Source organism: Ambystoma mexicanum, chromosome 2q (genome assembly GCF_040938575.1).
Source record: "Ambystoma mexicanum isolate Mex_15411 chromosome 2q, UKY_AmexF1_1, whole genome shotgun sequence".
Lineage (NCBI taxonomy): Eukaryota > Metazoa > Chordata > Amphibia > Caudata > Ambystomatidae > Ambystoma > Ambystoma mexicanum.
This window is the reverse complement of record NC_090924.1, coordinates 1,367,513,282-1,367,531,692: the sequence shown is the minus strand read 5'-3', so window position 1 is coordinate 1,367,531,692 and position 18,411 is coordinate 1,367,513,282. Positions and strand designations below refer to the sequence as shown.

Here is an 18,411-nt window from a genome sequence, read left to right as displayed (position 1 = left end):
GTCACAGGTCCATGAACCTCTATGCAGTCCGAATCTGTGACCTGCATCCACCTCCTATTTTACAGCTCTTCATTTTGAGATACAAAGCACATGTACTTGACCCTCAGCACCGCCGCACTCTTTCAACACCACACAAAGGTTAAGCAACTGGACAATGTGTGATAGTACTTATTTCCCCCTGGATTTATCTGGGCCTACTTGTATTTAAATAAATAATTTATTTTTACAGACATAGTGTTTCAGTGTTTCTTTGGACCATTTGTATTCCAATTTCTATTGTACTGATTCAACAGCTCTCTCTCCCTCCCTCCTAAAATAAGCCTGGCTGCTCCGTCTACGCTACCATGAACTCGGGTGGTACAGCCTTATACTAAGAGTGGAGTCTTGTACTGCCTCAGTTGAATGGTTTTACTGAGCCCTTAGTGGGACTTCAAACTTAAAAAAAAACTGTCCTAACAGACTTTTCGGGGAAGAGCCCGTGGAATTACAACGGAGGCCTAACCCAGGAGCGCTGGTGAAGCAGCCAGTTGACGCAGAAAAGAGGACCGAGGAGTGGCGCCGGGAGACACAGGGCCGCGCCCCCGCACGCATATAAATTTAAAGGGGAAGACCATTTTTTCTGGTGCCCCTATACAGTATGGAGGAAAGGGGGCGGGACGTAGGAGTATATGTAGGAATAAGCGCACCAAAAACTAACCTGATCTGTCATGATCATAATCTTTCCGTATCTTAATGTTTTCAGCGATTCATTATCGTCATACGTTTTTTTGTACTGGAGACCAACAATCTTGATGATGTTGTTTATTTCTGCATTTTCCATAATCTGTTTGAAGAGACCAAAGTTAGTAAATAAAAGTAAGAAATACTTTTGTTCAATGGGCACAAGATGTGAAATGTACCACAACAGTAATTAGTTTGTATAGAGAGATCATTTTGACTTCCCTTCTTACCTGTTTATGGGAAGCTTCTCGCACATTGAGAATTTTACCCCTCAGTGGGAAAACACCATATCGATCACGTCCAATGACTCCTAAGCCAGATACAGCCAGAGTTTTAGCAGAGTCTCCCTCTGTCAAGATGAGTGTGCAATCTAAGGAATGTTTACCACCTGGATTGAAAAATAAAATTTCATAACATGAAGAGGGCAAACAGGAACTAAATATATTAAAATGTCCATCATAGTTAAATTATGAGCATTGAAAAGCAGTAATAGAAATTATTCAGCAAACAGCAACAAATTTCAAAGGGACAAATTAGAATGGTTTGATTAGTTTTCGGTAACATTCATCACTCCGATCCTGGGTCTTATGCGTCACACGCCTTACTTAATTGAGACAGAGTCCTCCATGACAAATTTCCCAAACTACCCTTTCCCACATCAAGATGGAGGATTCCATGGCAACCTGGTCCATCTCACGCGTCTTCTATCAGTATGATATAATGCTTCCCATAGTTTTTGGTGGGTTAAATTCACATGCTCTTCAAAGTAACATTTAAGTTAGATACTTCTCTGTGATGACAACTCATGACAATCTACAAGTAGACGCCTGAAGGTTTTGTTTTCCTGATAGCAAAAACAGCTTAACTCATCCTGGGATATAATTCCTCGCTTACATAACAATTCTTTCGTCGGCCATATGTTCAACCTAAAGTGCATGAATTCGGCATGATGGTGCGGATGCAGCGATTTTATAAAGTAGGGTGCAGGCATACTTTTTTTTAAAAATTCAAATGGGGTTTTATTAAATGTTTGATATTGCATACATTGTGTCCTGGTTTGTGTCCAATCATAATCCCACAATTTTTGTTTTGCTTTGTCCGGATTTTCAACTAGCAAGGTTACCGATATATCTGCACTGTGCATTTGCGCTTTGGCACACCATAAAACGGCAAAATCATCCGACGATGTCCGCAGGTAATCTGATATCAATTTTAAAAGACCATTCTTACTCTCACCCAATATACATTTGCCGTGCAGAGAACATAATTTCCACTTGTATAGTGTATAAAAGGAAATCAAACCCAGTTCATATCAGATTATTGGTAGCGATTCTGACATTAGTAGGTTTTAAAAAAAAATTCCAGTAATGTCCTTCGATTTTTGACCAGTATGAATAGGGCTTCAATTTTTTTGTTTCAGAGCCATACAAATTGCAAGTGTGAATGTGTTTGTAATAAACAATCATAGGTTCTATTGTAAATTTGCAATATTTAACATATTATTCTGGCTTGCGAGAGTGCTGTGATCGGTTTAGTTTTTATATTCTCTTTGTATGGGTTGTCCATTGGATGATTGTTGACACACATACCCAAAAAGATGTAGGATGTGACTACTTGCAAGTTTACATTTTGCAGTTGCCAGCTATGATGATTATTTCTCTGCTTGGGATTTCCAAATTGCATAATTTGTGTTTTCATAGTGTTGATACTAATGCAGTTATTCTGTTCATATATATCGAGAGCTCCTAACATCACTCTCAATCCCTTAGGTGTTTTAGAAATTAAAATTATATCATCTGCGCATAGTAGCCAATTTACTGGGACTCCTTTGAGTCTGGGCGCATAAGTTACAAGACCTTCAAAGATGATTCCTATGTCTGTAATAAAGAAATTAAGTAAGGCGGAACCCAAAAGGCATCCCTGTTTTAATCACTGCTTTGTCTCAATAGAGGTAGAAAGTTGGCCATCGTTACCTAAACGGATCTGGATACTTGTGTCTGAGTGGAATTCAATTAGCCATTTTAAAATAAACCACAGACATCCTTGCTCTAGTAATTTCTTGTATAGCAGCTCCCTGGGAACTAAATCAAATGCAGTGCGGAAGTCTATGAAGGAAATAACAAATGGCTCTTTTTGTTGTTTTCCATGATATATAAATGGCATTTCATGCAATTAAATTGATGGCTGTGCCTAGACCTGGGAGGAATCCTGCCTGAAATGGATCTCTCAGGTTCATATTAAGCCATTTATTGAATTAATTTAGAACTAAGCGAGCAAACATTTTGCCCGGACAACCAAGGAGCGCTATGGGCCTATATGCTTCTGGATCTGCTCTATTCCCTTTCTTGAAAATGGGAATAATAGACTTTCCAGGAGGGTGGTGGTATTTTGCCATTTTTCATTATGTTCTTGTAAATTTGATATAGAAATGTGGCCCAGACTTGTGGATTTTTTTTCATCATATGATTATGTAGGCCATGTGGTCCAGTGGCTCATGAACAACTGAGCTTGGAAATAGTGTTATATATCATCTACATCAAATGCAAAGCTGTGATCAGACTTTACTGAATTAGTTTCAACTTCAATGCCAGGAAATGGTATCTGATAAACATTGCTGAAATAGGCACTCCATACCTCGTGTTATGGGATTAATTTGGGAAGAAATTTCAGTTTTATGTAAAGCTTCATTTAAGAGGGCCCATATGCCACCTGAGGATTTGGATATGATTTGTTCCATAATTTGTTGCCCATCTTTTTGGTATGGAGTCTCCCTTCGCCCCCGTAGCCAATTTTTGTTTACTGACTTAAGATGATTTGTTTAGGAACTTATTACTGGTGATTCATGTTTCAATCTTCATATCCGTTGTCCAACAGAGCTATTTTTCCTTTTAATTTGCGGTCAAAGGCATGGAGATGTTGATCATTAGACTTTTTCTACATAAATATTTGCAATGATTGGATATAACATCCAGGGTCATGCTCATTTGATCCTTGAAACATATTTATATGATTGTATTCAAATTGTGCTAGTTTGGCTTCAGTCCATCTTACAAAGTGTTATTTACAAGAATGTTGGCCATATAGCTGTTTGTCAGTTTGTCCTCGGATGTACGCTGCCAGGACCAGGTGAGACATAGCTGGTTATGCTCACTTAAATTACATATTTTAATGACCAATGAAGTAGCCATATTCAGAAATTGCGTATCCGCAAAGATATAATCTAAATAGGCTCGTTGCTGTTCTCTCGGCCACCTAAAGTGTGGTGGTGTGTCCCCCGATATGGACCCATTCAACATAACAAAATTTCTTTCTGACATCAAGGTGTTTTATCGTAATTCATCCACTGTGAATTTAGAATCATCCTGCATCAAAAGATGTAAATTGAGTTCCCCCATAATATGAGTGTGGTTTATGAGGTATCTAGCACTAAATTATCAAGGATGGAACTTAGATATTCAAAAAAAGTGTCTGAGGCTAAATGTTGTTTCCCCCAATAGATGTTAATGATAACAATGGTTAAAAGGTTTCTTTAATATTTAACTACCTGTATACATGAAGAGTGATAATTATAAACTTGACTCTTAACATTTTTGGATTTTCTAATGGCTATGAGTAAGCCTGCCATTGGTCGGCCACTTGCCTTAGTGATGGCCGGTACTGTTAGTATGGTATGTGTAACCCACACTGGAGCAACAGTGAGCCATATTTCCTGTAACACGACAATGTCATAATTGGTCAGATCGTCACATATCGTCTATGACCTCTGTGTTCCATGAGATTAGACTCACATCTTCGTTTTCTAAGAGTTGTTATGATCTTCTCCCTTAAGAATGGTTTTGCCAATGATCATGAGGCCTTGAAGTTGAAGTATTACCTGTTGAACTCGTCATGGTGTCATAGATTTTAGGTTTTAAGGATGTGTGCACAGGTCCTCCCTCATTATTCTGTACCATGTCTTGATTCAAAATAAAGCCTAAATTAAACAAAGTGCTTCTCGCTTGCCATAAAGTGTTTAGGATTACACCTGATCGAATATCGAGCCTGGCTTCCGTGAGGTCGCTATGATCTATAAATTCAAGCAGATCGAAATCTTCTAGGGCCGGTATTTCCGCACAGATATTGAATATACTAAGCCTGGTTAAGGTCATATTTTATAAACGGATTGTCTCTGCATTTTAATAATAATCAGTGGTGATTTTTGTATTGTTGCCAGCTATTGTCTGGAGGTGTGGTGGTGGTTTCCACTAGTTGACTGGGAGGTCGACATTGCATATTCTCGTCTGTGGAGGGTTTTTTCCTCAGAGGTGTCCACAGATGGCAAACCTATCTGGGGCCCTTTCTGTGTGGTAACGGGCCCTTTCAACAGCGAGCCAAGACCTGCAATTGATGTTGGCGGTATTTGCTTGTTACACCTATTTTGTGGAGGATCCTGGGATTGAGAGATGTATAGCGCAATCAATGTTCTTATCTCTTCTCGTAGTTCTTGCATCGTTGGACCAGCTGAGGTGGTTTTATCGGTAAAGTTGGTTTCAACGGCTGGTTCTATATTTTGCAGCACTTGTATGTCCTTAGGAGACACAATAGTGGAAGCCAGAGCCACCAGGTAATTTAATGTTTTGTACCTTACTGTTTATGAATCGCTTTGTTCTAGTTCTTGTCTTGTCTGTATACAGCTTTCTGACCAGTTTCATTTTTCTTTTTTCCTCTATTAGTGCAGATCTTTTTTCTGTTGCATAATTGTGTTCTTAATGAACATACACCTCTGAAAACACCTCTCAAACTCTAAACAAAACACAACCACAAGACTACAACACAACAATCCGCACAAACTTCACTACACTGCAACAACAAAACAAAACACACATACTCGCACAACAGTACAAAACTACTGACCATAGACCACCCCAAACCCAGCCAACGGACCCACCGAGCTGAGGCCGCCAACAGCACATCACTGCTCTCTTGCACTTTTCCAGCTTACTCCCACTAACTCACCCCCCCCCCCCCCCTTTGCATTTTCAGAGCCGCCAGAGCTCCAGGGGACCACTCCAGTGGTGATAGTGCGTGGTACAAATATCCTTTAGCATTAACGTATCAAAGGAGCTACATGATTTTATTAATGGCGGCTTGCAGGAATTAGTACTTGCATCGGCACCTAGTGGATGTGTTATTTGTTTTATTTTCTCCCCTGTCATCTCCAAGTATTTGATACTTTTTGATTGCCTATCGCTGTCTATTAATTTCCCGGTAACAAGATTAATAGCTACGGGTGAATCGTTCTTAAGAGCAGCAATTTTATACAGGCTATCACTATTATCCTGTCATTTTTCTAATCTTTCGTTGTTTTCCTGAGTATCAGTGAGCAGCTTCTTCACATCTTGTGTCAACATAGGAGCTAAATGTTGATTATTAACTTGTGGGCAGCACCCGTCATTTTTGTTTCTTTCAATATTTGTATCAGCATAGATGTTTGCTTGTTCATTTTCTGTTCCAGTGTTTCATATAGTCTAGCTACTGTTAATAGGGCTGTATTCATAGCGCTTAGTGTGTTGTTCAACGCAAGTGCTTCCGGAAAGGAGAATCGATTTGGATGATGTTCATGAATAAAATATTGGCGCTCCTCGGCCAGCTCATTAAATCGGGAGCGTCGTGGTGTTGGCGCTATAAAAGATAGTGAGCTGCTCACGGAATGATTGGAGGTTTTAGCAAAATAATTGGAGATTGACAATTCCATTATATTCTCTTGACACACATCTCATCACGCATTGATTTATTCAATATGTTATTGTTAGGGAGAATTTTCAGAAATGTGACAATTCCCTCCACCTTAGAGACCCCTAGCAACTTTGCTGGATTTTGAGGACTTGATTTGTTTTTTACCTGGGGAGTGTGACCCTTTTCCCCCCACTCTCTCATGCATTTTATTGATTTTGTACACCGTTTCTTTTGGTTATGGAGTCTGAAAAACTCCATAGGCAGCATCTTTTACAATGTGTCACAGCACCTTCAGTGCAGTGATGCAGGGAATGCTTTGATTTCCCCAAGGTTGAAATACCTTCTCTGGGATAAACTACTGTTTCCCAGAGCAGTGAAGTTAAACTGACTTTACTTACTATTGTAACTTGCTAGACCCAGCACACACTTTCTTACCATCGAGTGATGAAGGTTTTACCTAGTATCCCCTTTGTCTAGCTTCTCATCTAACATTTTTAAGGTTACCCTTTCCTCACTGAATGGCTGGTGGCAGTGGTTTCATTTGAACTACCATAGTGTGCCTTTACTGCGAGCTGCATAAACAGCTACAGTAAAGTGCACACAGGAGCCATCTTTGCCAAATTGGCGCCCAGTCTTTTTTCGACCTTTCTTTGTGTAAAGGTCCTTGAGATTTTCTCTGAACGCCAAACCAGGTTTGGTCTTTGTTCATTTCACCTTTCTCAGGCTTCAGGAGTGAAACCCGCCTCTGGCTCCAGGATGTCTGGGGTAGGCAGGAAGTGAGGGAGGTGCCCGAAAATCCCAGTGCTTAGTCTCCTAGGAGACCCAAATGCACTGGCGTGATTGGCCGGCTGACTGTCCGGCAAGGACAGCCATCTTGCTGGGTAACTGACAGCCAGGCTGGAATGAATGGGAGAGAACTGAATAAAAGGCGAGTCCTTTGACTTGGAAGGCACAGTCGACCACTGGACAAAGGAACCGAACAAGAACTTGAAGAGGATGCCTGCTGCAACTCCTGGACCGTTGGTTTGCCCCGTGAAGCCCCGCTGCAGTGCCGAAACATCAAGCTCGCATCGACAGAAGCCCCTGCAAGAACATCGCCTCTTGAGTTGGTGGGACCAATCAACTCCAAAGTAAGCCACCTGGACATCCATCTCGAAGCTGGTTGAATTTAATCAGAGTTGCTGCTGGAAACCGTATAGTCAGGGAGAGGAACACCAGATTGTGTGCATTGCTTTTAATCTGGCCTTGAGCTTTTGGAAGATCCTCCGGACTCCCAGGAAGCAGGACTGCCTGAGCCCCCTCAGAGCGCGGGACCCCAGAAGCAAGGAAAGTCCATATCAACAGCCAGGAACAGCGGTGTTGCTATTTGCGGTAGACGCAACAAGCTGAAACATTGAACAGCCACTGAAAGTGAAGTTTGCCGGTTGCAAGTTTAAACCGTCCCAGTGCATTGCAGGAGACCCCCCCCCCCCCAAACGTCCTCCCTCTTGTCCCCACTACTGAGGCATAGGAACAGTGCGATCTGCAGAGCTGAACAGGAACAGGAGTCATTTTCTGCATCTTTTCCTTCATTTCTAAAGGTACTGTAAAAAGTCTGAGAGTACTTACCTCTTACTGTAGAGTGCTTGTAACTCCTACAACTCACAAGTCCAATCAGCGTGTGGCCCTAGATTTGATTCTTCTTTTCATCTCCTAAGAACTTGTGCAAACACTTTTCCATTTACTTACCAGAAGTGCTTCATCCTATACAAGACTTTTGCCCATTGACTTTGGCTTAGCCTATTGAATTGTATGACTCTTCTTGGAGGATCCAAAATTATTTTCCTGCTTAAGAATATTTGTGGTCTCTTGTGTTCTAATAACCTTTGCCTTTTACCAGCTTCTAAAAGTATTCTAAAACCTTAAAATAGATAATTCTTCAGATGTGATTTGAAAGGAGTAAAATCCTGGATTCTACGAAAAGAGCGGAGAGAGTTCCAAAACTTAGGACCAGCTACAAAAAAAAAGCGCCCACCTTTCACAGCATTCTAATTGATAGCCTGGAACTACAAGACGAGACAAGGAAGCTGAACGCAAGGATCTGCCAGAGCAATAAGGTGTCAGTTTGTCCTGCGGAGCCCTGCACCCTCTACTCTGCAAAGCCCGATGGATAAGATCCAAGCACTATGCAGGCCACACCTGGCAACCAATGCAGTTGCAGTAGATCAGAAAAAACTGGCATACAACAAGGAATGCCTATGACCAGCCGAAACTGCTGCATTTTGAAGTACCTACAACTGATTAACTGCCTGAATTCACGGAATTTGCGTGAAAAACGCAGATTTGCGCGCCTTTCTGCCTGAAAATCCCCATACTTCAAACAGGGATTTTCGGGTAGAAAGGCGCGCAAATCTGCGTTTTTCACGCAAATAATTCCATGAATCAGGCTGTTAGTATATAAGCTAGCTGGGCCAGTAGTGTGGCATTGCAATAATCGAGGCAGCTGTTCAATATGGCTGCGACAACTTGGGCTCGGAATTCATCGTGGTATAGAAACATTTTCTCCCAAAAAACCGCCGCTACAGATGGCACCAACTTGGGGCTCCATAAACAGGGAGGTAGAGATTTTCACCCCAAGATTTTTATATAGGTAAAGGGCCAAGCTCCAGTGTCCAGCTCGAAGAAAAAGGAGGGATCCACCATTATTCCCTCAGTTTTTCCCCGTTCAATTTGAGCCCGTTTTGGCTCATCCAACTGCTCATGGCATCAAGACAGGTTTTTAAACGGGCAGCAGTGGCTACATGTTCCAGGTCCAGTCGGAAGAGAATTTGAGTGTCATCAACGTAACAGAAAAAACGAAAACCAAAGGAATGTGTAAGATGAGCCAGGGGTTGAACTTAAACATTAAAGAGGGAGGACAGTGCCGAGGCTGGGGGGGACCACGCAGGTAACTGCCACAGGAGAAGATCTGAAGGGAGTCAAGAGAGACAGTATGTCTCTGTGACGCAAGAAAGTAAACAGACCACTCAAAGACACTACCACACAGAGCGATGTTTTGCAACCGCAACGAATGGTCAAATGGTCAATAGTGTCCAAAGGGGCAGACAAGTCTAGTAAAATCAGTCCTGCCATGGCACCCTAATCCCTAATCCGGACTAGGTTGTCAAACAGGGAGACCAACAGCGATCTGGTACCCATGTGGGGATGAAAACCAAACTGGGTGGAGTCCAAGATCTTGAAATAAAATCCTTGAGCTGAGGAGTAACCCTAGACTGCAGCGGATTTATAAAGAAAAGGGAGCAGGGATATCGGCCCATAGTTGACAATACATCTGCATCCATGCTTGGCTTCTTTAGTAGAGGCACCACTAACGCATCCTTTAAAGTAGCAGGTAAGGGATCCATGGAGGAGACAAGAGTTAAGAGCTTCACCAAAGACCCCCGCCCCCATCTCTCTTGCCATCCCCTTGAACTGAGAAAGGGAAATCTCATCCCTCTGCGATGCTGACTTTAGATGTTCAGGTGCCTTTTTAAGCTCGTGTGAATCAAAGAGCTGAAAACAATCAAACTTAGCCAAGCTGGGGACATTTTCTAAATCCTGCCACAATGATAATGGTGTAGTGGCAGTCAGAAGGGAAGAGTAAGATATTAATGTCCCCAGCACCCTTGTTATTGAAGTCACCTGTGCGTGTAGGTTGTGTCTGTGGGCCATCGCAAAAGGGTCTTTACTGATTTAGAAACTAAGACTGTACAGTATTGAGTGTATTTGTGTGTTACTATTGTATTTGCTCACTTCTGAAGAAGGCTTTATAACTGACTGATAAATTAATATTTTTTTTTAATGCAAGAAACCTTGAGTATAAGAGTTTATTTAAATACCTGTAACTGTGAACCTTTGTGTTACTGCACTACAGCTCATATTACCCCTCTTGAGATGTGAGAAAAAATGGGCGAAACTCTCTTTTTTGTAAGGGGGCCTGACTCTAGAGGGTTAAGAGATAAAGTCAAAACAAAAGGAGATCGAGTCTCCTACTCTATGGTAGCCTATGACTATCCCCTCTTGAGATAAGCCTGGCTGCTCAACACGCTACCAAAACCATGTAGTACAGACTTGTACCAAAGGTTGGTTTGCTTAGACCTGTAGTCATAGTTGTTTGTAGTGTTCCCAGAGGGTACTGCATACAAATTTTGCCCAACAGTTATTTATAGGGGTACCGTTGTCATGTTCTTCATTTAGTTGTATTAGATCCCCAGTGTTGGAGCAAATATACATAATTTCCTGAGAATCATCACGTGTTGTTGAGCGTAGACAAATTCTAAAGCATCATCATCTACTTCCCTTGCTATAGTCAGTACATCATAAGCTTCACTGAGCTTATGCTGTGCTAACACTGTATAGGTTAGAGGAGCTTTCTGGGGTAAATCATGTTGACATGTCTCAACATGGGTACTGGTACTCAAGGTTTTTGATTGCGTGGACTGGAGTTTGCCTGTTATACAAGCAGATTGTAATGTAGAATCAGTTATTTCCCAAAGCAGTTGAGAATCCTGCTCACTTTGCAGGGGTTCTTTAGGGACCAAGATTACTCGCGTCACTTTACTGTTTATGGTCAAAGCCAGATCGTCGATTTAACCCCAATCTCTCGTGGAAATTATTGAATTGGGTGCTTCGTAGTATGTTTGAAACCAGTCATACCAAAGGAGTGAATGTCTGCCGAGAGAGATACAGAGCTCTGGTGGTTTTTGTAGGCTATGCGTTCTGATGGCAGACATCAACAACATGTTCTTTGCTTGTAAAGTCATTGTGTTTGCCGCTTCGCCAACTGCGTACAGCAGGGGCATACACGACTTTAATGGGTAAGAATTCGTAGACATATATAACACCGGTCACAATAATATGCAAAGAAATAAAGCTTTGCAGTCTTATCAGTCGATGCCTCCGCCTCCCGCTCTCCAGCTAGACAACCAGACAGCGAAAGCCGGTCAAGTGGCACAACGAGTAGAGCGCTCGCTTGGACATCATTGCAGATCCTGCTAACGCAGGTTCGAATCCCGGCAGGGCCAAACTCAGCCTTTCATCCTTCCGAGGTCGATAAATTAGCACCACACACCGTGGGTAATAAACCCCTGAGGGTTTGTAGGGCTATATAAATGTGAAATTATTATTATTAAAAACACTTACAAAAGCACTTGACAAATGCATATGCGCAAATGCGCAAGCACGCTCCTTTTGTATAGAATGCTGGGAGTGAAGGCGGGGCATACACAAAGTAAACAAGAAAAGAAGAAAAAGGGTAAAAAGGTGTTCAATAAAGCATAGCTTTCACGTTCTCCAATCCTGTAGAAAATGGGTATATTTTCCAGCGGTGTTGCGTGAATTCGGGCAGCAAGCAGTCAGACAGCAAAAACACTTACAAAAGCACAGAGGACTTTTTAATTTTAACACTGGAGAGTGTGTGTTTTAACCTGATTTGGATTATGTGTTTCCACTGTTTTGGGAGTCTGACAAACCACATAGGCATTAAACTTTTGTATGGTGACACAAAGCACCTTCAGTGCAGTGTCAAAGAGAAATCCTTTAGATTTCTCATAAGGTTTAAATACCTTTTCTTGTGTGAACAACTGTTCCCAAGAATAGTAAAGTGAAATTGACATTATGTAACTTTTCTCTTTGTAGGTCCAGCACAACCCATCATAGGTATTTGTATTATATTGTGTTCTATATAGCGCTTTAACTCAAAGGGCTGTACAATTTAAAAACAAAGGACAGTACAAAAATAAAGATAAGTAAACATCAAACATCAATGCATCAATGCTGGAAGCAGACAATCAAGGACTGTGGAAGAGATGAGTTTTCAAAGAAAGACGGGAAAGAGAAATGGACAGTGGGATGGCAAACCAATGTAGGGGAGCAAGAAGCTGAAAGGACCGAAAGCAGGACTAGGCACATGGTGGACGTTGAACATTCAATCTGAAGATACAGGAGGAGGGAAGAGAGCGAGATGGACTGTAGAAAGAGAACGGCGAAGCAAGATAGTTGGGTGCAAGCTGGTAAAGTGATTTGAAGACTAGGCAAACAAAGTGAAAATGGAGTTGAGTGAAAAAGGTAACCAGCGAAGTAAGGCAAGTGAGGAAGAAATAGAATCACGGTAAGAAAGAAGACAGAGTGGACAAACAGAGGAATTATAGATGGATTTCAAGGGAGCAAGACGAGAACACGGGAGACCGTAAAGAGTATTAGAGCAATAGAAGAGTTGTGAGAAGATTAGGGAAGAAATAAGAAGTTTAGTAGCTTGAAAAGTGAGAAAAGGGCAAACTTTGCGGATATTGTAAAGATGGAAATGAAAGGAACGAGAGGTAAGAGATATGGTGAACAAAAGCAAGATTAGAATCAAGGTAGAGGCCAAGATTACAACCTGTGGGAGAAATAATGAGACTGGTGGGAGGAAAAGATTTGAAAGGGGGTGGTGGGTGAGGAGGAAGAGTGTTAAGCAGGGAAGAAAAGCCCCTCATTCTTCCCTGCATTTAGAGTGAGGAAGTGGGAAGCCATCCAGGATTTGATAGCAGAAAGAGGATGTGAGAGTGTGATTAACTTCAGGCGTGAAGGCTGAAAGGATAGAAAAAATTGTGCATCATCGGCATAGAAGTGATGAGCAAGACCAAAAGAAGAAATTATCTCGAAGAGTTCTGAAGAGTTGGTCTTCCTTTCTCACCATTTTCTGTTTGCGAGGTCTTTCTTGGGTTTTACGCTGTTCGTCCAGGCAGATTAGAACCCTTTGTTCGTTTTGTCTTTGGTGGGCTTCAGCCCTGAAGCCCCCCTCTGACTCCAGTGTGTCTGGAAAGGCAGGATGCGAGGGAGGCTCCCGGAACGCCCCTGTCCTTCGTCTCTAGGAATGCCTGAATACAACAAGTCTTAAATGGCTGGCGGGCTGTCCGTTTAGGACAGCCACCCGGCTGTGTGATTGACAGCCTAGGCTGTGCATGAATGGGTGAAACCTGCTTAAAAGGCTAGGGTTTTGGGAGTAGAGGCAGAGTCGACCACTGGTAGAAACACCTGACGAAGAAACCGTGAACTAAGCTTGCTGCATCCTCCTGGACCTTTGAATTGCCTGGTGAAGCCCTGCTGCTGTGCTTAAACTCATTTTTCAACGCGACAGAGAAGCTTCGGAATGAATGACTTCTTCCCTTGGGTTAGCGCGACAAACGTACCCAGAGACGTACTCCACTGGACCACCTTCCCCGACTGGCTGTACTACTTCACTGCTGCAAGAACAGAGTGCCAGGGGTCAAGAAATCCGTAATCGAGTAAAACTTCTGAAATTGCGCCAGAAGCTCCAGGAGTCTCCTAAGGGCCCTCCAGATGCAGGGTGACCCAAGCTCGAGTCCCCTCACGAGAGTGACAGACCCAAGGAGTGAAGGAAGCCCAAATTGTATCTGAGATCAGCGAGAGTGCCGCTTACTAAGCGCTGAACTGCGAAGTGCCTCTGAAACGAAAAGAGCCTGTAGCTGCAGACGACCTCCAAAGTTCTGCCGCATGAGTCCTCCAGATGTCTTCCCTCTTGTACCCATGACTGAGGCCCAGAAACCCAGGGTCAGCAACACAACAATAGGACAGAATCTAGCTGGACCCCTCTTCTTCAAACCAGAGGTACGGTTTAGACTTGGGGTACTTACCTCTGTCTTTTAGCTGTGCTTTGCTCAGTTGAGATTTGCAGTGGCTTACCTTTAGAGTTGATTCCAACTCTGCTCTTCACAGGCTTTTAACAGCTTCTGACCCTACAAGTGATTGTTCTACAAACTCTTAACTTGTGCAAGACGTTGATTCAAGAAAGTGCCTCTGCTCCATAGACTGTTTCAAATTGACTTTGGCTGTCCTGGTTCCCTGCAGACTCTTATAGCCCACTGACTTTGGTATTGTTTGTCCCGTATAGGTGGTAATTTATTTTAGACTAACTGCTGGGAAAGGCTTGTCTAGATTTCATTGTAAGATTTAGTTGTCCTCACATATCCTGAGAACCTATTCAACCTCTTTCCTTCCTAAAAACCTTTGCTTTCTACAACCCCAGAATCTGCAAAGTATAGCTAATGTGATACATAAAAGCAATTACTGTCCTTGTGAATGAAGTCACCTCAGGGTGTGGGAATTTTATAAGAAGCATATCCACTAACTTGTTCCGATTCTGGAAAGTGATTTTAAAGTATATTTACATGGTTACAAGAATTGCCTTTTTAAAGAACACATATTTTAAACCTGATGTTAAATAAATAATTATTTATAACTGAAATCTTGAGTGCAAGTGTTACTTGGATTAACAAATTTCATTGCTACAGCTCTACAGCTCACATTTCCCCTCTTGAGATAGGCCTGGCTGCTCAGTCACATTAACAACTTGTGTAGTGCAAACCTATACTAAAAGGTTGGTTACCTAATACCAAGCAGATAAGTGTTGTGTAGTCGCAACACAGATTGACTGCATCAATTCTTACCCAACAGTCTGTTTTTTTTTCCCCAAGCTACCTCTATAGGGCCATGTGGGATGTAATGAAAAGGTCTTTGATGAGAAAGGACTAGAATTATGAAGCTACTACGAAGTAATCGAGCCATTAATCGATAGTCTGGCTTCCTCGTCTCAGTCCTTATATAACTGATAATTATTAAGATGGATTTCCAAAATCAACCCAGGGCTTGTGGTTGAGAAAAATGTGTTGGGACAAATGGGCCATCGATCAGTTTGTCCCCGACTAGGTTGGAAAGACGGTCTGACATTTGTCCCAGTTTTTTGAATGAGTCATGGTCCTTTGCTCTGTCTAAAGTCTCGTTGACTAGTTGTCCAAAAAAGCATGCTTCCTCAATCGGCGTGTGCTAGGGAGAATTCTCATAAATGTGCTAATTCCATTCACCCTAGAGACCCCCAGCAACTTTGCTGGATTTTGAGGACACCCCATGTATTTTGATGTGCGTTTTACTCTTGTGTTCTTTGATTATGGACTTTTAGATAACTCCATAGGCATCATATTTTTATGTGTGTTACACAGCACCTTCCGTGCAGTGACACAGGGATGTCTTTTAGACTCCCAAAGGTTTAAATACCTTCTCTGGAATAAACTACTGTTTCCTAGAGAATGTAAAGTGAAATTGACTTTATTCGTCTTTCCAAATTCCTACACACTATATTACAATAGAGTGCTGGAGGGGTTACATAGTATTCCCTGTGTCTAAATACTCATGTAGCAGTCAATTGCTACCCTTTCCTATTGAAATGGCTGGTGGCAGTGGTTTTACAACGAATTACCATGATTTCTCCTGACTGCTAACACCGGAAGCTAAAAATCGCGGGAGCCATGTTTTTCAAGATGGCGCCTCAAGCCCCTTTGTTTAAACAGGGCCCCGGTCTTCTTTTTTCGCCGTTTATTTTTGGAAAGGTCCTTCTAGTTTGTCTCCGCGCGCCAAACCAGGTTTGGTCCCTTTGGTCGTACGCCTTTGGCAGGCTTCAGGACTGAAGACCGCCTCTGGCACCCGAGTGTCTGGGGTGGGCAGGAATTAAGGGAGGTGCCCGAAACTCCCTGTGCTTAGTCTCCTAGGAAGCCCAAATGCACTCTGGTCAATTTTGTTTGCACCAGTTACTTATATCGAGCTATACGAGCGTTCTTAATGGCCCGCGTTGATTAAATGGTCAAACTGAAACTGACTCCATAGCCCAATGGTTAGCTCTTCGGTCTCGCATCCCTGCAGGCCTGGGTTTGAGATAGCATCATTATTTGTCTTTTTTTAAATTAAAATAATTGTGCTGCCGGCGCGCGATACATGCTGGTGCCAAACGATGCCAGCGCCGGACTGGTCACGCCCAACAGGCTGTGCCAAACTAGCCCCTGCCGAACTGGCCATGCCGAAAAGGGGTATATCGGTGCTTTGCAGCAGAATGGCTAGGTGTGTTGTGGACTGGGGGTGTTGCGGTTATTTGAGCTGCGTTTATCCAACAGTGAAAACCTAAGCCTCCCTTTGGCTGAACAATGATTTTTTAAAATTTTATTCCCTTTTAAACAAATTATTCTAAAATTCATACAAACAATTGATGATGGCTGAACTATCTTTACCTTAATTAAAATTCATCTCCATGCTGAATGCTTGTTTGATGCATAAGAAAAGTGTTTGTATTGTTGAACTGCAGAAACTGGTGTGCCTGGGTCATATGAAGTGTTTGTATTCATGAAAGTAAATGGGTGAGTTTGGAAATCCGAGTTGAGACTTCTGGGGTGTGGTGTTCAGCCAGTACTGGCTTTAGGGATTACACCCTGTTGCATTATGGGACTCTTAGTCCTATATTTATAAAGGGAAGTTCATATTAAAGTAAATTATAAAATTCAAGATTACCCGAGCTAAAAACCAAGACTGCCCGATCATCACATGAGGCAGAAGAAAAAAAAAACAAAATGTAACACACAAATATAATTCTTTATTGATGGCTTATTGCAATTAACTTCCGGTTCCTTTAAAAATATTAATACAAATAATTGCTAATCATTTACATTGGATTGCTAATTGTTAGGGAGAATTGTCAGTGTCTGTGCTAATTCCCTTTAAACTGAGAGACCTCCTGCACTTTTGCTGGACTTTTTTTATTTTTACCTCCTGTATGAATGGAACGTTTTACCACTCACTCATTCTTTTTCAGACTGGGATTTTTGGCGTTTGGTATTCTCCATATGTGAATACAGGCATCTGCTTTTTACTTAGTGCCACAAAGCGCCCTCTGTGCGGTATCACTGAGGCGTCCCTTGGACTTCTCTTTAATATGTAAATACATTATCTTGTGTGAACTAGAGTTCCCAAAAGTAGTAAGATAACTTATCTGACTTATCTTTCTCTTCGGGAGGGGTCTGGGGGTATGTTGGGGCCAATTCTCTATACTCCGGACTGGTGGACAGATGTATAGAAGGCCGACCTATATTGTGACAGGGACAACTATGGGACCTGTAGCCAAACCGGTTCAAGGTAGCAGTGACGAGTGGTCTAGGCTAAGTCTCAAGATGTGATGAGCTTGTAAAGAGTCGACAATGAGTACACACACAATGGGAGGTACAAATGATACAAACAATATGTATACAAATGAAGATATTTATTTACGGCCAAACAACACTATGAAAAATGACTTAAGTGGTAGAAGTATCACACGACACTAAAAAAAATCAATGCATATACACAGTCACTAGAGTAAATCATGGAGCGGACAGAACGCATGGAGCAGATGGATTCGACAGAGTGCCTGGAGCGGGACAGATGATGAACCAGACGAAATGTATGAACAGACGAAGCTGACTGAACGACTGAGTGAATGAAACAGATAGAATAAATGGTTCAGATGGGCGCTCCATCTCAAGAACCTTACCGAAAACCACCATATCACATCACCACAACTCAACTAGAACACAGCGATACTATGTCACATTCGGTATAGCTGTTCTCATACTAACACCCGCCACATACTCATCCTAATTAATCACAGCTGGATCAGCACACCCGCTAGCCTATGCGTCTCCTCAGGCCTAACGCAGCCAAAATCAGTCAGGATCCCAACTCACCAGAATGAACACATATTCCTGACCTCCCAACCACCACACCTACCCCTAAGAAGCAGCTATCATGCAAGTGCCACATCAGCTGCACACATTTCCGGTGTTCTCTCTCTCGTTCTCTCTTTCTGAACTACAGTTCCTGAGCGCGTTCAACCTACCAGCGCCTTGAGATCATACCAATGATACATAAGGCGCTATATAAATGCAAAGTAACATAGCCGAGTAGGGCATAATACAGATCAAACCCATGTACAAGTCCACAGAGAATTAGCCTTAGCTTCAGAAGTTCTTCCCTAAATTGTCTGGGGCCTTCTGCCCAAAAGTTCAGGAAAAGTTCTGACACAGTTTTTAACGTTGGAAAAATGAAGGTAGCATCTCTGGAGCCCAGTGAACGATTCCATGGGTTAGAGGACAAGTTATACTA

At 42.3% G+C, this 18,411-nt stretch overlaps 1 protein-coding gene across 2 annotated transcripts in view; it reads right to left on the bottom strand.

Moving 5' to 3' along the window:
• TOP2B (DNA topoisomerase II beta) overlaps positions 1-18,411 on the bottom strand; it is a 934,132-nt gene that overhangs the window by 504,301 nt on the left and 411,420 nt on the right. For both annotated transcript variants that reach the window (XM_069648849.1, XM_069648850.1), the window contains exons 12-13: positions 951-1,108; positions 698-823 (exon numbers count right to left, since the gene is read on the bottom strand). In XM_069648849.1, coding sequence (XP_069504950.1) covers positions 698-823; positions 951-1,108 — 284 coding nt within the window. The remainder of the gene's footprint in view (positions 1-697; positions 824-950; positions 1,109-18,411) is intronic.